The sequence below is a fragment of the Sphaerodactylus townsendi genome, linkage group LG06, assembly GCF_021028975.2.
Source record: "Sphaerodactylus townsendi isolate TG3544 linkage group LG06, MPM_Stown_v2.3, whole genome shotgun sequence".
Classification (NCBI taxonomy): Eukaryota; Metazoa; Chordata; class Lepidosauria; order Squamata; family Sphaerodactylidae; genus Sphaerodactylus; species Sphaerodactylus townsendi.
The window spans coordinates 1360121-1381275 of record NC_059430.1 but is presented as its reverse complement, the minus strand read 5'-3'; the positions used below and the strand labels follow the sequence as shown (position 1 = coordinate 1381275).

At 48.7% G+C, this 21155-nt stretch overlaps 1 protein-coding gene across 5 annotated transcripts in view; it reads left to right on the top strand.

Annotated features, from left to right (window-relative positions):
• PPP6R2 (protein phosphatase 6 regulatory subunit 2) overlaps window positions 1-21155 on the top strand; it is a 73946-nt gene that overhangs the window by 27121 nt on the left and 25670 nt on the right. For all 5 annotated transcript variants that reach the window (XM_048499449.1, XM_048499451.1, XM_048499448.1 and 2 more), the window contains 5 exons: window positions 8935-9050; window positions 12248-12333; window positions 12624-12704; window positions 16370-16467; window positions 18179-18236. In XM_048499449.1, coding sequence (XP_048355406.1) covers window positions 8935-9050; window positions 12248-12333; window positions 12624-12704; window positions 16370-16467; window positions 18179-18236 — 439 coding nt within the window. The remainder of the gene's footprint in view (window positions 1-8934; window positions 9051-12247; window positions 12334-12623; window positions 12705-16369; window positions 16468-18178; window positions 18237-21155) is intronic.

Below are 21155 nucleotides of genomic sequence, written 5' to 3'. Positions count from 1 at the left end.
CTCATGAAGAGCCCAATGAGCAGTGCGTCAGACTTTTCAAAAAAGAGGACCTTGCACCCCTTATGGCCAAGGCTATATCAGCCTTGGAGTTGCAGGACCCAGCAGACGCTGAGGACCCTGAGGGCCCCTCCACCTCAAAAAAGACAGTTAAAGGCGTCCCTAAGGGGAAGAAGGGAATCCTCCCTCAGTCCGAGGAGGCTCCTCCCGCATTTCCCCTGCCAGAATTCTTCGAAAGAAGAATTAAAAGAGAATGGCTCAATTTAGAGGCCAGCAAGAGCTGCCCTTCATTTCTCAAAAGCCTCTACGTGCTTCCCGAGCATATTCACAATATCATTAAAACGCCCCTGGTCGACGCCCCTGTAGTAGCTCTACAGTCGGGTGGCCTCGTCACCAAGGACGGGGAAGGTAACCTAAAGGACCCCATAGACCGCAGGGCGGATGTCTTCCTCAAAAGAATTCACGACAGGTTAGCCCTTTCCATCAGGGCCCTAGCACCCTCATCCACCATGGCCAGAGCCACCATTGTCTGGTTACGCCGCCTTCTCCTTATGCTTCCCCCCGAGGCACAGGGCCTCAGAGAAGGCGTGGAAAGGGTCCTGAGAGCAGTTTCCTACTGGGCCGACTCCACCTTTGACGCCCTCATGCTAAACTCCCGAGCCCTAGCACTGGGCACAGTAGTCAGAAGACAAGCCTGGTTGAAAGCATGGTCAGCAGACTTCCATTCCAAACAGGTAGTCTCCACCTATGATTACTTCGGCTCCCGCCTCTTTGGAAAAGAACTAGACGCTGTTCTAGTGGAAACCAAGGGCAATAAGAAGTCCATGCCAAGATACGTCAGGTCTGAACAGACATCGTCTTCCTTTAAACCATACACCTTCCGCACTCAGCGCACCCTCCCCAGGGCGCCTAGAGATGGTAAGCGCTGGTTCCCACAACAGCAACCACAGCAGCAACAACAAGCATTTCGCAGACGTAACACCCTTCCATTCGGACTCGCCACCGCACCCCGAGTTTTCTCGAAGGTCCTCCTAGCTCCCATCATGGCCCTCCGGGAACGGGGCATTCATATACACCCGTATTTAGACGACATCCTTGTCAGATCACGATCCAGAGAGCAGGCTCTACAGGATCTACAGATAGTCATGCACACTCTTCGCCAACACGGCTTCCTTGTCAACCTTCAGAAGAGTTCTCTGAATCCTTCAACTCGGATGGAACACCTGGGGGCTATTGTGGACACCCTCCACAATCGCCTTTTCATACCACCATCCAAGATAGACAAGATCCAGAAAATGGTCACCCCATTTCTCTCGACCAACAAGGCCTCTCTTCTACAACTGGCCAAACTGATGGGACTCTTCATATCAGTAATAGACATGTTACAGTGGGCCAGATTCCATGCACGGACGTTGCAGTCGTTCCTCCGCCCTTACCAATTCCAGATCATGCTAAAAAGGGACAGGTCCTTGCAGACCAACAAACAACTTCGCGAAAGCCTGCGCTGGTGGTCCAAGCGAAAAAACCTATCACAGGGAAAAGTCTACCTTTACCCACACCGACCGCAACTCTTCACGGACGCCAGCCTCCGCGGCTGGGGAGCCTCCCTACAAGGGGACATCGCACAAGGGATTTGGCCTGCTCCTCTCACCCGCCTGCCGATCAACATCTTAGAAATGAGGGCCATCCTCCTGGCCCTTCATCACTTCCAGCCGCAACTCCAGAACTGCCATCTTCTAGTCAGAACCGACAACATCTCCGCCAAAGCCCACATCAACAATCAGGGGGGCTCTCGATCCCGACGTCTTCATCAAGAAGCGACAGCCATCCTATCCTGGGCGGAGATACACCTGCAGTCCCTTATGGCAGAACACATACAGGGCATTCTCAATATAGAGGCGGATTGGCTCAGTCGTCAATCACTACTCGAGGCAGAGTGGAAACTACACCCCCGAATCTTCCTTCTGATAACACAGACATTAGGCCAACCCACCACGGACCTCTTCGCGTCTCCTCACAACTCCCAGTTGCCACATTACTTCACGAGGTACTTCCACCCGCGGGCACAGGGAACAGATGCGCTAACCAGCCCATGGCCCAAAGGCCTACTCTACGCATTCCCTCCAACTCCAGTTCTACCGAAACTCCTCAGAAAGATATGGATGGAGGAAGCAGAGGTTATCCTAGTAGCACCCTGGTGGCCCAGACGTCCATGGTTTTCGTCAATTCTGCAACTGGCAACTTCTCCGCCTCTTCGATTACCCACACCCAGCGACATGTTGTCACAAGGGCCGGTGCGTCACCCCAACCCCGCGTGGTTCTGTCTGACCGCCTGGCGGCGAAGGGCTATTCTAACCAAGTCATCACTACCATCATCGCCTCCAGAAGGGCATCCACCACGCGCATATATAATTCCTCATGGAGAAACTTCGCCTCCTGGGCACGGAAAAACCATACAGATCCACTACATCCTTCGGTTCCTCAGATCCTCCAGTACCTGCAGCAGGGATTCGACGAAGGTCTAAGGAGCTCTACCCTACGGAGAAGGCTAGCCGGCCTCTCCACCGTATGGCAAAAAATACAGGGACTACCAGTGACCAGACATCCGGACATTCTGAGGTTTCTCAAAGGAGTCTCTCAAAAACAGCCTCCGGTAGTTCATAGGTTCCCCGTCTGGAATATCAGCTCTTACTAAACCTCCCTTTGAGCCCATCCAGGACATTAACCTCAAGTGGCTCAGAATGAAACTAGTATTCTCGCCATACATCACTACCGCCAGAAGGATATCAGAGCTACAAGCTCTTTCAGTTAACTTCCACAACTGTGCATATTCCATAGGGACAGAGTAGTGTTTTCTTTTCCTTGGTGGAGATTTTCCACCATATACTAAATTGACGGGGAGTGTGAAAATCAGCTGGCTTAACTTGACAGTAGCCCATCTGCCAGATAGAGGAATCTAGGCCCTTTCCTGGACTCTGGTCTGGCTGGTCTGACATCCTGTTTTCCCCAGTGGTCAGCTGCAGGTTATGAAGACTCCAGTCCTGCTACCCACCACCCTATTTGCACCCCAGAGGCTGGTATCCAAACACAGAGGCTGGGAGCCACTGACGCCCCAGTGCCGTTCTGGCCTACAGCCTCTTATCACTGGTTTATGGAAATTCAGCAGATCAGGACTTTGGGTTGTCTGTTTCCATATTTGTTGCCCATGAGTTTGATTGGGTGATGTCAAGGTCTGATATTTTTGGGGAATTGGGGAAAAGTTGCCTTATTGAGTTGTATGGTAAATGTTACAGTTTAATTTATGGGTGTATTTGCCCTGTGTAGTGACAGAAGGATGAGTTTCTATTTCTTACCCTTGAAGCCCACATTGGATGGGCATTTAGCCTTCTAATGGGATAACCAGTCTCTAGGGCAGGGGTGTCCAATTCTGGTGCTTCAGATGTTCATGGACTATAATTCCCATCAGCCGCTGCTGGCATGGCCTATTGGGTGATGGGAATTGTAGTCCATGAACATCTGAAGAGCCGGAATTGGACATCCCTGCTCTATGGGCATTGAGTGACCTGGGTTTGGTGCTCACTCTCAGCCTGAAGCACTGGAAGATTGTTGGCATCCCTTTGGTAGAGGGTGACGGAGGCTGTGGTTCACCGACTGATGAAGGTGCTCCGATTCGTGTGTCGTAGCAGAGCTGCCCTGGGGGCTTCTGAATGCCTCGTGTGCCTTGACCCTGTTCAGTCTCTCTTCAAGCCTGGCTGTGGCCTAGAGATCGCTTGAGTGGATCTAGTGCTGCGTGGTTGCTGTGTTCAGGCAGACAGCACAAGGCTGCTATGTTAGGCCTGCTGGATCAGTTCAGTCCTGTGCCCCATGCAGTTCTTCTGAGGTGCCTGAGACACGGCAGTGGCATTCGCCTCCTGGAATGAATGTGCTTAATTGTGGCCGTTTTTCCAGGCCATCTGCAAAAAGTGGTTGCGGATGGTGAAAGTTCTGTGACCTGGGAGCTCTGGTGGAGAGTCTTGCAGAGTTCAGTATTGCGAGTAATGCTGTTCAGCATCTGGGTAAAACCACAGACTAAAATGGTTCAAAGCTGTGAAATGAGTTGTAATTAAAAATGTGAAGGCCTGGGAAAAAATAAGGGGTGGGGCCCTCCTGTTTTTCCCCACAGGGGCTCCCTCAATTTTTCCCCCCTAAAAGAAAAGTAGGACATTTGAGGCAGCACTGAAAAACTATGACCCCCCCCCCCTTCGGAATGTCTAGAATGAAAGACAAGATTTTATGCTATGTGAATATTTTAAGGCAATTCCTATGTGTTGTTGAAAATGTTTTCATTTTCAAGATTTTGTTTATGTGTATATAATGTGGACAACAACAACAACGCTGTCATGTGTTTCATGACTCCTACCTTTTGTGACTGTATCAGAGTGTTTCTGTCTGAAACATACTCTTTTTGCTACTCCAGAGCTCGTTTTCTATCTTTCAACTTTAATTTTTCCCTCACCTTTCAGATGACAAAAATGAGCAGTGATAACATAGGATCCAGCAGTTTGTAGCTCTCAAATATTGGTCATACTTGCAGTATTTCTTATAGAAAACAAAGACATTTATATTTTACGTTCCCTAAATATGTAAGAGAGTGCCGTACATGTAAGTGTTACATGCTTGCTGAGTTATAAGCAACATACTAGATTGTATTACTAAGAGAAATCTAAGTTTGTTAGAAAAATAGGTGACCTGGGGCTATTCTGATTTCATCTGATCGCAGAGGCTATGCAGGGCTGGCCCTTGCTAGTATTTGGATGGGAGACCTCCAAGGAATTCTTGTATCTTTATGGGAAAAAACCCTACAACCCAGCTAAACGAAAGGTAATGCAGTTTATAAAATAATGTCTGTTGTAACAAAAACAATGCAAATTCCACTTCACATGCAAACTATAATAATGCCAGCTCAGAAAACAGTCCTACAGTGTTGTTTCATTACTATCAAGATCAATGCTGTAACGTCAACAGAATAGTTCAGAATATTTTTAAAACTCCGTAGTCTTTTGTTTTGGAATCTTCATGAAGTATCGTCCAAATGCAGAAAACTGCGTGGAAAGAAGACAAGCGCCCCGGACTCTGCACAAGTTTCCTTGTAACTTGGTCACTATCCGGGGGAGGGCGGTATACAAGTTTAATTAATTAATTAATTAATATTTCTTCCCAGTGCTTAATAATGACATTAAATAAATATTTCATGGTTAAAACAACATTTAAAATATTATAAACATGATAACACCTTTGCAACATTAACTCATCTCAATAGTTTCTTAATTCTTTTCTTATGTAAATTCTTTCCTGGGATCCCAAAAACTACTGCTCTGAAGAAAAAACTGTCTTAGGTGAAGCTAGAATGATCTGCTGCCATCCACTGACTATAATTTGGCCTTAAGGAATCCCCATTCTAAATTGGTTTCAGCTGTGTAAAACATCACAGGTAACTTACTAGAGCTATAGAAACGAGAGAAAGTAATTATTGGATTATTCAAACCCCTTGGAGCATGTATTTGCCAGCAGGATATCTACCATTCTTCTGTCTGCAAAAGATATCTTTTTACACTCATTCTTTTGAAGCTACGTGGTTTATTTGTTTACAGTACAAAAAATTTTAGGTCATTCTTTGTTTGTTTCATATCAATATGCTTCATATCATATAAGCCCCTGTGACTTGATTTTTAATGTTAGATTTTTAGATTTTTTTGTTAGATTTTTTATGTTAGATTTGTGCTCAGAAATTCAGCACCAGACAGATCTTAATGTCATCTTAATTTACAGCAAATTACAAATGCAAATTAAAACATACACACATCTTTTAGTTTGGCATGTGGAAAAATGCCTGTGTTCCCATGTTTGCTGTTGAAAATGCTTTATGTGTAAAGAAAATTTGCGCATGGCACAGTGCCCACGTTTACTGTACAAGAAGTCCAACCCTTGCTATGTTTGAGAGAATATGACAGTGTCTATAAAGTATGTTTTTATAGGCTCTGTTATAGATGTAAAATTGAATGCACAAGTGATCTCACTGAAATTAGGTTTTGAATTCTTAGCAAAAAAAGTGTCTCCCTTCTCACTCCCAGGGCCCTATTTCATGCTTTATTAATTCTAGTAGATGGGTAGCTTCTGTTATTAAACTATTGAAAGAGCTTTTGTCCACCCTGTAAAAAATCACAATTAATGGAACTGTATTGTCGAAGGCTTTCATGGCTATTAGATTTCATTAGAGTTCGGTTGTAGCCAGGAGGAAGGAGTTCTATAGATCTTGTTCCTAACTTTTCACCTGCAGGCAAAACGTTAAGAACAAGATCTACCAGACCATGGCCACACAGCCCGGAAAGCCCGCAACAACTAATGGAACTGTGTTTAATGCATGATAGTTGGCTGAACATGAAATCATTTTTAGATGTCTAGGATTAAATGATTTGTAGTATAGAGGTGAATTTTTATCTGTAGGCATTATGTTTTAATGGTTAATTTACGTTCTGCATTGAGATGTATTTTAATATCTTGAAAACTAATGATGTCCTTATTGCTCAAACTTAATACTAGGAATGCATAATGTTAATCCACAGGAAAAATGCCTGTACCTCATTGCTGTCTTCAAAGATAAGAAAATACCATAAATGAAACACATATTTCACAATATGGTAGGGATTGATATCTGAAATGCAAATAATTCTGCTTTCTAGATCTGCCATAAAAATATTGGTGGCTGCTGGTGCACACTGCGAGCCCAGAGCCACACCTGATCTTTGGGAAAAAATTTTTTTAATCAAATTGAAATAGTTCTTATCCAGAATAATATCTGCAGGTTCCATTAGAAAAAAAGTTGGTGGATCCATTTTATCAGGGATGTTAAAAGTGCCTTCGAATACATTTCTACCTTCTTCATTGGGGATGCCAGTATATAGAGAATTTACATCTATCGTTACTAATACAGCCGTCTTTGGCACTCGCTCTTTGTTTTGATGATAAAGTCTCCTGTATCTTTTATAAAAGGTATATCATTTAACATGTCCGCTTAAACTTTTAGGGCCAAAAATTGCTGGACTGACACTCCAGTTCTGTTTTCAAAGTTTTGAAAACCAAACCTTATTGCTTTGTCTGTTGAATGTCTGATCTTGTTGATTGAGTTTGACCTCTGCTGTGTAATCCACTTTGAGTCTTGGTGAGAAAAGTGGACAGTAAAAGCATAAATAAAGTAAGTTGCCCTATCAGCTGCCCTTTGTACCCATGTGGAAAAGTTATGTTTAGCTCAACGGTCCAGTCTAGTTGTATATGCCCTTGTTGAAGCAGTCTTGGTAGATCAGTCTTCCAGAAGGTTCTTTTCTGGTCATTCCTCGTGGTCTTCCATCCTGGATGATGCAGCTTTCCCACATCTCACTGTTAAAGAAGACCTCCTTCCACTGATGGAGAATGAAACATTTGACCCATGAGGGCTTTTTTCTCTTCAGTCAATTGGAAGGTGTCTGTTCTTGCCCTCATTGGGACTGAGGCATTTCCATGGAACAGCCTTTGATTTAGACCCAGTGATGTTCCTAGTTGGCCTTGTCTCTCTCCCCTCCCCCACTCCAGTTCTTCCCCTTGTGTTCCTGATTGTTTCCAAGCTCAGCAGTGCTCCTGGGACTGGCTTCTCTGGTCATCTGATTTCCCACCTGTTGGCTTGGCCACCCATGAGCAGGGAGTCCACTTACAGCCAAATGTAAATACCTTGTAAATTCATGGGCATGTGCTTTGCCTCGTGGAGTGAGTATGGGGCACACCTCCCCATTGAAGGGTGTCTTCAATCTACTGATGAGAATTAAGCCTCATGGTTCAATGTTTTGTTCTGTTTGATCCGGCTGTTTGGCTAGAGAAGCGGATCACCCATCTGATTCATGGCCATCGGGATCTCCAGACGAGAGAAGTGTAACATGCTTTACCTGAGCCTGCCCTTGAAGGCAACGTCAAGCACAGCTACTGGTCTGTTTACAGGAGTTCAGTTTTCTGAACATATTGTCCTGAGTTCCAGATGGCTGCATTGGCTGCCAGTCTGTTTCTGTGCTCTATTCAAAGTTAACCTTGAAAGACCTTCGTGACCGGGGGCCCTCCTAGCTGCAGGACCACGTGCCCACAAGGCAACCATAATCATCTGAGCAGGGAGCATGTAGAGTTTCTTCGTCCAGGCTGGTGAGGATGGTGGTTGCCTGGACTCCTGGTTTCTCAGAGGCTATAGGTGTGCTAGGCGGTGGCTTCTGGAGAAAGCAAGGAAGGTTTCAGCCTTGCGGCAACACATTTTAGAGGCTCCATAAAGCAGACTTTTTGGCCCTGCTTTTGACTGCCCACGAATACGGCTTGTGGCCTCCTTCCTTTTTTGTATTTCTGTTGAAGTCTGCATTTGTTTTTAATTTCAGGTGAGCTACTTGGTGTCCTGTTGATCAGGAGAAAAATAAGATATATCTATTTTAAATGAATCAATGTGGTGCCAGCTGTCTCAAGCAAAGGTCTGTCTTGAGGCAGTGGCCTGCACACGTTTCCCCCTTGAACCTTCAGTATAGAACGTACCAGGGGCCCACCCTCTGTCTGGGAGGGACAGCCTACAGGGCACTCAGCGAGCCTTCTTCGTCTGCCGCCCTGAGTTCTGCACCATCCTGGCTTTGTAGGTGATTCACAGGTAGCACCATCCTGGCTTTGTAGGTGATTCACAGGTAGCATAGGTGGCAAGCAATATGGTGCAGCTCTTCCTTGCTTGGAGAATGTGCAGGCTGCCCCCTCCGTGTCCTTCTTGCAGATGACTTCCACTGTCTCCAGCTGGACAGGTCACTCTGTTTGGGGCGTGGTGCGGAAGATCACCTGGCTGCTGTTCTGAACCTGATCTGTGTCATAAATGGAGGACAGCAAGTTGCTTACGGTTGGCGTTTCTTTCAGGGCTGACGGTGGGATGAGGAGAGGCAACATGGGCCACCTGACCCGAATCGCCAACACTGTCGTGCAGAATATGGAGAAGGGCCCCATGCAGTCCCAGATCAGTGAGTTTGTTAGAGGTGAGTGGCGAGGAAGTTTGGCAAGTGGGACACCGTAATGTTGGGAGGAAGATGGGGTGGAGGCAAAGGGGAGCGACACGTGCCACTTGAGAGTGCTGCTGGGGCACCCCCTCCTTCTCTCTGGCCCACTCTGCACAGGCCAAAAACAGCGCCCCACGCACGGGAAAAACACCATTCCTGGGGTGCAGTTCACACGGCTGCCGCCTCCAAAACGAGGCCGCACCAGGCCTCCCCCCTCCCAGCTGGCGGGGAAACGCTGTTTTTGAAACTTGCTCGATGAGCGAGGCTTTTCAAAAACAGCGTTGTGCATCCTCTGCCGGGATGAGGAGGCACGCCCACACTGCCCTTCGACCACGGGGTGTGTGTGGCCGCGGGGGTGTATCCCCTCGTCCCTGTGGAGTTCCGGAGGGAGAGAAGGTAGGTTTTTTAAAAACAGGAGGTGCCTCCATATGGAAGTGTGCAAACGGTCCCGGGGCTCCACCAGCATTCAGCCACTTCACTGGCCTGTGCAGAACAGACCAAAGTTGCTTCGCAGCGAAGAAGAAGAGTTGGATTTATATCCTACCTTTCTCTCCTGTAAGGAGACTCAAAGGAGCTTACAAGCTCCTTTCCCTTCCCCCTTCACAACAAACACCCTGTGAGGTGGGTGGGGCTGAGAAAGTTCAGAAGAACTATGACTAGCCCAGGGTCACCCAGCTGGCATGGGAAAATAATCTGGTTCTTAATACCAACAAGACAAAGGAGCTTATAGTGGACTATAGAAGGAATAGCTCAGAAATTCAGCCCTTGACTATAAATAGAGATCAAGTAGAGCGGGTGGCTAGTTTTAAATTTCTGGGCTTATGATTAAAGAGGACTTGACCTGGGGCGTACAGACTGCCGTGGTGGTTAAGAAGGCCCAGCAAAGACTGTAGTATCTGAGACTTTTAAATAACAACAACTGAATGGAAAACTCCTGGTGTCCTTTTACCACTGTGCTATAGAGAGTGTCTTAACCTACTGCATCTGGGTGTGTATGGTTCTCCAGTTGCACAGTGGCAGATAGGAAGGTGCTCCAAAGGGTGATCACTACTGCACAGAGGATTATCGGCTGCCCTCTCCCCTCCTTGGAAGAACTCTATAATTCCCGAAGCCTAAAGAAAGCCCAAAATATTCGGAGAGACCCGTCTCATCCAGCACACTCTCTTTTTGAACTGTTACCATCCGGCAGACGATACAGGTCTATCAAAACTAGGACAAAGAGGCTTAGAGACAGCTTCTACTCTAGAGCTGTGGCTGGGTTGAACTCCATGGCTTCGTGTTGATGTGTTTGGGGCTGTGTAGGGATGGGTGGAGGAAGGGGAAAGGGAAGATGGGGTATGAGTCTGAAATGGTGTTCATCGAGGAATGCTGCTGTAAATTTCGTTGTGCGTGCACAATGACAATAAAAAAATGCTTATGGTTATGTGTTGGGAGTGCACAGGCTAATCTGAATTCCCCAGATAAGCCTCCACAGCTCAAGTGGCAGAGCGGGGAATCAAACCCAGTTCCTCCAGATTAGAGTACACCTGCTCTTAACCACTACGCCACCGTGCTGGAAAGAGGATCCCTGGGTGACACTCTGTGCACCATCATGGGGTGAGATCTTTGCCGTTGCTTGCAGAAGGAGTTCAAGGAGCCGGCTGAGGGATGCAGATTGGGGGATGGTTCTAGCTAGTGAGTAGAGGGGTGTGGGGGCTGCGTAGTTCAACTCCCTGTTTCTGTCAGGTGGGCAAAAGACTGATGTATCAAAACAAGTACCTTGGACTTTACTGCAGACATGCCACACTTGGCCTTTGATGCCCTTCTGGTGTTTCTTCTAGACAGGGGTGTGATATCTAGACACAGATATCTAAGAAGAGGGAGTAGGTGGTTGGGTTAGATCGCTGGTCCCTGGAGGTTCCCTTTCATCATCATGGCTACTGGCTCTTGATTCACCTTTATGCATTTGCCAGATTTCTTTTAACACTATTTATGCCTGTGGCCATCGTGGTCACGCCCACTGGCAGTGGCCCTTATGTTTTCATTACTTGTGGGTACAGAAGTTCTCCCGGTTGTCTGTTCTGACTCTATTACCCATCAAATTCATTGGATGCCCCCAAATTCTAGTATAATGAGAGAGAGAGAAAAGTTCTCCGTACCCCATTCTCCACCCTATGTGTCATGAATCTGTATATCTAATTCCCAAGTCTGCCCCCTTTTCTGCGGATACCTAAATCTGCAGATAAGGGACAAACTGCCCCCCAGCAGGTTTTCTGTTGGGGACTTGTAGGTTTTGCAGGAAAAAATCTGAAACTTTAAAAAGGAGGGGGAGGAGTTAAATCTTCTCAAAACTACAGGAAGTGTTCTCTGAGCACGGTTCCTCCCTTTGACTAGTTTTGTGACCTATTGGTTTTGGGATGCTACAAAATGGAATTGAATTAGTCAGAATGAGTTTGTTCATGGTTTAATGATTTTGTTTCCAAAAGTGTTGTAAGTCCCTCTAAGCCCGCCTTGGCAGGAGGAAAATCTTGCAAATAAAATAAGGAGCTTTTGCTGCTCAGTAGTTTGGCCCATCCAGAATCTCCCCACGTTCAGTACTGCCCGGAAGTTGGTGGAAAAGCTTCTGTTCTTGAGCTTCCCTCAAGGGGCTGGACCTAAGAACGTGGCCTGGAGGGCACCCTTTTGACTACTTGGTACAGCCAGCCCAAGGAGGTGGTTCTTCCAGTTAAGCAGGGCAGATCTAGTTGTCATGTCAACCTAAGACCCTGCAGGTGTCTGGACTTTAGTCTCCTGTTAGGGACACGCAAGAGAGCTGTGAGGGCTGCTGGGTTCTTCAGAATAAGAGGATCTGTATTAATGCACTCTGGCCTTTGCAGCCCTGTGCCCCTCCCTGCTTGGCTGTGCACGCCTTGGGGAGTCCTGGACCTTGGGGAAGGGACCTCAGCCTGCAGGCCAGATTCTCCCCCCAGGTCCAGCTTTGATCTGGACAAGAAATTGCAGATTCCCTTTCTTCTGAAACGGTTATGCCTGCAGCCTAAAAGGGCCACGCATTTGGTGGGGAGTCGTGGACTTCTGTCTACACAGAAACTCTGGTCTCATCTGGCTGGAGTGATTTTGGCTGTCAGGGGCCCGGACGTTTTCCAGAAGGGGCTGTCCTGCGCCTCTGGAGCCTTGCAGGGACCTCCTTTTTTTTCCAGGGCTTCCGGAGGATTGCAGAGGGCGGTGGGAGAGCTTTGTGGAGGAGACTTTGACAGAGGCCAATCGGCGGAACACAGTGGACTTGGTGAGTGTGGCCAGGGAATGGATGTCCTTGGGCAGAGCAGCTGCCAGACTTTGGGCGGTTGTTTTTTTGAGAGGCTCATTGTTTTGGGTGTGGTTTTGCACTGAACCACAGAGTTTGGGGCTCCCTTTTCAGTCCAGGAAGCTGGGTTTTTGCAGCCCCCTTGAAAAGAGCTGAGCCTCAACTTGTTTGTCTTGAGGCTACTGAGGCTGGGAGAGGGGCAGTGGTGGATTCGGGCTGCTAGCTGCTTCCCAGCCCTGGTGGGTGTCACTCATATCTTGTTTTCCTTCTAGATGAGCACTCACCACCTGCACTCTTCCAGTGAGGAGGAGGACCTGGAGGCAGCTTTCCCCAATGAGGTCTCTCTCCAGCAGGTAACAGGAGCAGCTCAGAGCAGTTTATGTTTGGACTCTGGTTGGGCAGCTGGTACAAGGTAGAGCCTGCCTGGGATTCAAAGCGGAGCTGGGCTGGATGCCATCTACAGGAAGCAGGGAACGTTCCCTAGTTCGCTTGCAGACGACAGATTCACGTAGATGCTGTTTTCGTGCCAAAGCCTGAGAAGGTTGGGTGGAAGGGCCGTCTGAGGGGACCCAGCCCTGGACTCGGTGGATTAACAGCAGAAGGCAGCTTTCTGTGTGGAGGGCATGATGGGTTATGCGTAGAGGACATGTGACACAGCTCCCTTGCTGAAGCCCAGCAGGAAGGGGAGAGGGGCTGTGGCTCGGAAGGAGAGCACCTGCTTTGCGTGCAGAAGGTCCCGGGGGCAACCCTTGGAACTTCCACTTGGAAGGTGGACGAGGCAGCAAACTGTGGAGAAGGCCTTCGTCTCCCTGACACCCGGCATGGGTGGCTGCTGCTAGGCAGAGGAGATGAGGCCCAGTGCGCTGACTCAGCAGAAGGTAGCATCCTGAGTGCATGCATATACCTCGACTTCCATAATGGAGGAGAGGGAGAATGGAACGTAATTATGACTAAGTGTTCGTAACCAAGCCAGTCCTGTGCTTTGCATGGATTTCGTCCAGAGAACAGTAAAAAGTAAGACCAAGGCCAATGGTGGAAAATAGCTAAAATTTTATTTTATTACTCATCTCAGAATCCAGACTGAGGAGAGGCTGTGGGGTGGAGGCAACTCTGACAGTTACTATGTGACACTATGGAGGGAAGCCATTGAAATCCACAAACACCAAGATTGTTTGCACAAAAAGGAAGAGCGTTTGAAAATTAACAAAACCTGGCTACTAAGAACATAAGAACAAGCCATCTGGATCAGACCAGAGTCCATCTAGTCCAGCTCTCTGCAACTCGCAGTGGCCCACCAGGTGCCTTTGGGAGCTCACATGCAGGATGTGAAAGCAATGGCCTGCTGCTGCTGCTCCTGAGCACCTAGTCTGCTAAGGCCTCTGCAACCTCAGATCAAGGAGGATTGAGATTGGTAGCCATACATCGACTTCTCCTCCATAAATCTGTCCAAGCCCCTTTGAAAGCTATCCAGGTTAGTGGCCATCACCACCTCCTGTGGCAGCATATTCCAAACACCAATCACACGTTGCGTGAAGAAATGTTTCCTTTTATTAGTCCTAATTCTTCCCCACAGCATTTTTAATGAATGCCCCCTGGTTCTAGTATTGTGAGAAAGAGAGAAAAATTTATCTCTGTCCACATTTTCTACCCCATGCATAATTTTATAGACTTCAATCATATCCCCCCTCAGACGTCTCCTCTCCAAACTAAAGAGTCCCAAACGCTGCAGCCTCTCCTCATAAGGACGGTGCTCCAGTCCCTCAATCATCCTCGTTGCCCTTCTCTGCACTTTTTCTATCTCTTCAATATCCTTTTTGAGATGTGGCGACCAGAACTGAACACAGTAGTCCCAAGTGCGGTCGCACCACTGCTTTATAGAAGGGCATGACAATCTTTGCAGTTTTATTCTCAATTCCTTTCCTAATTATCCCCAGCATAGAGTTTGCCTTTTTCACAGCTGCCATGCATTGAGTTGACATTCCCATGGAACTATCAACTAAGACGCCCAAATCCCTTTCCTGGTCTGTGACTGATAGCACTGATCCCTGTAGCGTGTATGTGAAGTTTGGATTTTTTGCCCCTATGTGCATCACTTTACATTTTGCTACATTGAACTGCATTTGCCATTTCTTAGCCCACTCACCTAATTTATCAAGGTCCGCTTGGAGCTCTTCGCAATCCTTTGTGGTTCTCACCACCCTACATAATTTGGTATCATCTGCAAACTTGGCCACCACACTACCCACCCCTACTTCCAGGTCATTTATGAATATGTTAAAGAGCACTGGTCCCAAAACGGATCCTTGGGGGACACCACTCCCTACATCTCTCCATTGTGAGAGCTTCCCATTTACACCCACTCTTTGCTTCCTGTTTTCTCAACCAGTTTTTAATCCATCGGATTAAGACTTCCCCTCTTGTTTGCTGAGTTTTCTCAATAGTCTCTGGTGCGGAACTTTGTCAAAAGCCTTTTGGAAATCCAAGTAGACAATGTCCACTGGTTCCCCCTTATCCACATGCCTGTTTACACCCTCAAAGAACTCTAGTAAGTTTGTAAGACAGGACTTGCCTCTGCAAAAGCCATGCTGACTCTTCCTCAGCAGGTCTTGCTTTTCTACATGTTTAATAATTTTATCTTTAATGATAGATTCTACTAATTTACCAGGAACAGATGTCAAACTGACTGGCCTGTAATTTCCTGGGTCCCCCCCTAGACCCTTTCTTAAAGATTGGTGTGACATTGGCCATCTTCCAGTCTTCAGGGATGGAGCCTGATTTCAGGGATAAGTTGCATATTAATGTGAGAAGATCAGCAATTTCATGCTTGAGCTCTTTAAGAACTCTTGGGTGAATGCAATCTGGGCCAGGGGATTTGGTAACATTTAGTTTATCAATGGCTGCCAGAACTTCTTCCTTGTCTACCACTATCTTCGCTAGTTCCTCGGATTCGCCTCCTAAGAAGCTTGGTTCAGGTGCAGGAATTTTCCTCACCTCCTCTTGGGTGAAGACAGATGCAAAGAATTCATTCAGCTTCTCTGCAATCTCTGCAATCTACTAATATTTTAAAAATATCAAGGCCAAAAACCAGGGGACCATTCAACAATCCCCAGATACTACAAATTCCTCCCTCCCTCCCCTGCCTCACCTCAGGTCTGGTTCTGAGATAAGTTACACACATTCAAACCACCAGGACACATTCAAATGTAACTCAAATGAACTCCATCCAGACACATGTCAATTCATTGTCAAAGGCTTTTACAGCCGGAATCGCTAGGATGTTGGGGGTTTTCTGGGCTGTATGGCTGTGTCCCAGTAGTATTTTCTCTGGACATTTCACCTGCATCTGGAACACGGCCATACAACCCGGAAAACCCACAATATCCTACATGCTAATTCAGTTGCAAGAGCTAATGCAACTGCAGATTAAATCCACCCAGACACATTTAGCCAGCTTCAGCAGCCAAAAGATTAGAAATGTGCTTGTAGAAACCACTCTGCTTGCTGAGTTCTTTGGGATGCCTGATGCTGCCCCAGTTCTGCATTTATAAGAACCCCATAATGGACTGGTGTTGTATGTGTAATACAGCATCCCTTTTTGGGGTATTTATTTGGAGTCATCAGCAGGGTGGCTACTGCTCTGACCACAGAACAGCCAGTGTGGTGTAGTGTTTAAGAGCAGGTAAACTTTAACCTGGAGTACTGGGTTTGATTCCCCACTCCTCACATGAGTAAATAAGGAGTTTTATCTAGTGAACCAGATTTGTTTCCCCACTACTAAATTCCTGCTGGGTAACCTTGGATTAGTCTCAGTTCTCTCAGCCCCACCCACCTCACAAGGTGTTTCTTGTGGGAGAGGAAGGAGGAGGAGATTGTAAGCCCCTTTGAGTCTCCCTACAGGAGAGGGGGGGGGGGTAGGGTTAGATCCGGACCCTTCTTCTTTATGAAGCTGCTCAGCAAGACAGGGAGGCTGGATGTGGTGGCCCCTGGCCCTGTCGTGATGGGATGATGGTTTCCTCAGGCGTTCTCCGAGTACCAGATCCAACAGATGACGGCCAACTTTGTGGATCAGTTTGGCTTCAATGATGAAGAGTTTGCTGACCAGGATGACAACATCAAGTGAGTTGTGCCTCCATCAGGGGTCCCTCTAAATGCCAACCTGCCTCCAGGTTCAGGAAATGCAGAGGGCGGAAGAGGGGCCTGGGTGTTGCTTGGTCTGGTTGGGCCCCTCCTTGAAGGCAGAAGAAGTGCAGAGCTCCTGGCCACGGGTGGCGAAAGGTTGCCTGCCGCTTTTGCCCAGATGGGATCTCTGTGGGGAACGGGCCGTCTTCCGATGCCGGAAATGGGATGTGACCGGGGAGCTGAAGGGTTCCCCCCCGTTTCATCACGTCAGAAGGCCAGAACGGCCGGGGAGGGGCCACCTGGTCCCGCACCTTGTCTCACGTGGTGACCCACCAGTTCTTCTGCAGGGCCAGCAACATGCCCGAGGCCTTCCCCTGAGGCTGATTCCTGGCGCTGGGATTCAGAGATTAAACTGCCCCTGAATGTGGAGGCTCCCTTTAGTCATTATGGCTGGAAGCCACTGGTAAGAGCTCTCCCCGTGAATCTGTCTTGCCCTTTGGAAGGTGTCTCTGCCTGCAGGCCATCCCTACAGCCACAACAGTGGCCGCCACACCCAATTACGCCTTGAGGAAAGGAGCATTTCCCTTTGTCCTGAATGTCCCCCCTACCCCCCCCCCCCATCAGCTTCATTGGCTGCCCAAAAGTGCTAGTGTTTTGAGTGATGGAGAAAAAGTTCTCCCTGCCCCCGCCGCCGCCGCCGCCGCCGCCGCCCTGTGCATAACTGTAGAAACCTCCTCTCTCATTCTCACCCCTCATTATCTTTTCTATACTGGAAAGTCACAGATTCCTCCGCCTTCCCTTGTTAGAGACTCAGCCTCTGGGTCGTCTTGCTTGCCCTCCTCTGCACTTTTCCCCGCTCTGCATTGGCCTCTTGGAGGTACAGGGATGAGAACTGCACCCAGTTTTCCAAGTGCACCTGTGTGGGTGCAGCATAATGTTGACTGTCAGATGTTCAGTGCCTGACTCCATAATCCCCAGCAGGCAGTTCATCTTCTTGACTAATAAGGCACACCAGGTTGGTACCTTTTTGTTCCCAGCTGCTCACTGCAGCCCTGCTCAGTTGCAGCCAGTTCAGGGCCTGTGAGCCTGCGCTGGAGGCTGGGAATGCTTTGCTCCCTTGTGCAACCCTTTCAGCTCACCTGCATTGGACTTGGACTGTCCCATTGCATACACACACACACCACTCACTCACTCACTCACTCACTCACTCACTCACTCACTCACTCACTCACTCACTCACTCACTCACTCACTCACACACACACACACACACACACACACACACACACCACACACACACACACACAAACGCACTCACCTAGCTTGTAGAGATCCTCCTAGAGCTCTTCACGGTAGGCACTGGGTGGGAGCCTGGCTCAGGAAGGGAAGTTACAGTGAGAGCTCCTTGCATGGTGGTTTGAACTCGACTCTCCTCAGTTCAGGTCCAGCTTCCGGGCTGCCACAGAGAGGAGTGCGTGCGTGCGGTCGTGCGTCTCTGTCTCTGTCTCTCTCTCTGTCTCTGTCTCTGTCTGTCTCTCTCTCTCTCTCTCTCTCTCTCTCTCTCTCTCTCTCTCTCTGTGTGTGTGTTGATTGGTGGCTTGCTTGGCAGTGCTGACGAGGACAGAAGCGTTTCTGCCCCACTTTTCCGGTCCACTTTCCTCTTCTGGCCCTGCTGCTGCCCCTGACGGGTGTTCCTTGTTTATTTCTAGTGCACCTTTTGACCGCATTGCAGAGATTAACTTCAACATCGATGCTGATGAGGACGGCGTGAGTATCTGCTCTGGGTGGGCACAGGTTGTTCGGTTGTTGGAATGGCAGCTTTCTTCATTAGAGTCTGCAGCATGGTGAGCAGGGGGGGGGGGGCAAGCATCTCTCTGTCAGTCAGGGCAGGGCTGTTGTGCCTTTTGCCAGGATGCAGCTTTGGTGTCATGAGCTGAACTGCTGGCACAAGCTCTCTGTCTCCTCCTGCTCTCTCCTCCACCTTTTCTTTTGGGCTGGATGTGGAGCACCAGACAGTCAGCAGCAGTGGCCTAGTGGTTAAGAGCAGGTGCACTCTAATCTGGAGGAACTGGGTTTGATTCCCCACTCTGCCACTTGAGCTGTGGAGGCTTATCTGGGGAATTCAGATAAGCTTGTGCACTCCCACACACGCCAGCTGGGTGACCTTGGCCTAGTCACAGCTCTACGGAGCTCCCTCAGCCCCACCCACCTCACAGAGTGTTTGTTTGTGGGGGGGGGGAAGGATTTTGTCAGCCCCGTTGAGTCTCCTTACAGGAGAGAAAGGGGGGATATAAATCCAACTCTCCTTCTCCCTGCACAGTAGAACTTGGTTGGCTGCTTTGCTGGAAGACCTGGCTTTTTCTGTTTTTCTGAAGCCCCGGGATGTTTGATGTACCGCTGTACAGAAGCCACAGGGGCAGAGTTCGGAGGAGCCTCAGCTGCTCACTCGGGCACAGTAAACAGCGTAAACAGCGGCAGCGGCAGAAAAGGCATCAGGAGAGAATGGGTTGTGCCAGAGTCTCTGCAGGAGAGGGCAGAGACCGAGGAGCCTTTTGCCCAACCCCAGTGGCCTTCAGGGCAAGGCCTCCACTGCCGTTGTTTCACCCCTTCTTTGACGTAGGACCTGCCGCAGAGAGGGTTGAGATGGTTGCCACTGATTACCCCAGTCCGAGGCCCCCCCCGCCCCCACCACCTGCAAGCAGGCGATGAATGTGGAAACACGAAGGCCCTCACCTGGCAGAGAAGCCCACAAAAGAATTCCAGCCCACCTTTGCACGGCTGCTTCAGGCAGCTCACGCCCGTTCCAGGCCTGTTGCTTTTGTGCTAGCTTCCCCCTCCTCAGAGGAGGGGCAGTGGAAGGGAAGAGCTCAGGCGTGCTTCCCGAGGGGACCAGTGGGGGGAGAGGCTGCATCAGGGCTCTCCGGGGACGAGAGCCGCTTGTCAGAGAGCAGCAAGCACTGGTGCAGCCAGTGGGTTTTCTTTATCAAGCAGGTGGCCTTTCATGGTCTGGGTGAATCAAGAGGGGGAGGTTGCATCTCCGGTCTCTGGAAGCACTTTCTGTGTGGGCTGAAACTCAGAAGTAAAAGGAGGCAGTGTAATCCTTGGGGGAACGGAGTGCCCCTCTGCTAAAGAAGAAGGCACCAAGTACACTGGGAGGCCAAGTGGCACAGGGGCTGGTGGCTGCCGTGTGGAAATGGCTGTCCTGTTGGCAGTGGAGAGACGGCCACCTTTTTCTGTGTCTGAGCAACTTGAGGGGCTTCCCTTCTTGTGGCTTCTTGGTCTCCGTGCATCCCACTGATGGCTTTTGGGCCTTTGCAGAGCACCAGTCTGATCTGGGCAGAACTTGATGTTGTGGACCCTGAATTGGTGCAAAGGTGGAATTAAAATGTTTTAAATAAATAACTTCTAGAGCTGCAAACATGGTGTGAAAGTCCCCTCCTGGTGTGGGGGCGCACTGCGCATGCTCAGCGTGATCAAGGGGAGGAGTTCTGCCTGTCCCGCGCAGCTGGGTGGACACTCCCGGAGCATCTTTGTTTTGTTGTAGTGAGTTCGTTGTTACGGAATTTCCCCCCAAAGGTTGTTCCCCCAGAGCTTTTGACGTTTCGTCCCCCCCCTTTAGCCTGTGACAAAAACAGTGTTGTTGATGACTGTGGGGAGGAGTGGCCACCCATCCATCCACCCATGGGCTGGCTGGCCGGCCTGCAGTCTCCCGGGCCTCGGCAAGGCTCAGGATAGGGAAGCTACAAAATTTTTCAGAAGAAAATCAACGTGAGTTTCATAGATTGCAGCAAAGCTTCTGACTGTGTAGATCATGAGAAGCCAAGGCTGGTTTTGAAGGAAATGGGTTTGCCACAGCATCTGATTGTTTTGATGCATAACCTGTGCTTTGGACAAGAGGCTATTGCGAGAACAGAATATGGAGAAACAGAATGGGTTTCAGTTGGCAAAGGTGTTAGATAGACAAGAATGCATTTTATCTCCCCTGCCTCTTTAATCTGTGTGCAGAACATATTATAAAGAAAGCTGGATTAGATTTAGAGGAAGGTGGAGTGAACGTTGGGGAGAGGAAGATTCACTGTTTGAGATATGCCGACGAGACTACCTGACTAGCAGAAGGCAGCAAAGACTTGAAACGGCGACTGCTGAAAGTTACCAGAGAAAGAGCGAAAACTGGACTGTAGCTGAGCATCAAGAAGAGAAAAGCCATGGCTCCTGGAGAGCTGCTTGGGTTTAGGGTGGATAACGAGGAAGCCGAAACGGCCGAAGGCTTTGCAGACGTTCGCTTCATCATCCACCACAGCCAAGAAGTCAGAAGGAGATGGAGGCTGGGAAGGGCAGCCAGGAAGGAGCTGGAAAACACTCTTAAGTGTCAGGCGTGTCACTGGCCACCAAGGTCAAGTGAATTTATGCCAGAGAATTCCCTGCTACTATATACGAGTGTGAAATCAGGATAGTGAAAAAGGCTGACAGGAAATAAGTAGATCCCTTTGAAATGTGGTGTTGGAAAGGAGTGTTGTGGACACTGTGGACCACAAAAAAACCCCCAAATAAGTGAGTTCTAGATCAAATTAATCCTGAACTATCCCTAGAAGCAAAAACGGCAAAACTGGGGCTGTGGTACTTTGGTCACATAATGAGAAGACCAGAGTCCCTGGAGAAGGCAGCCAGGCTGGGAAAAGTGGAAGG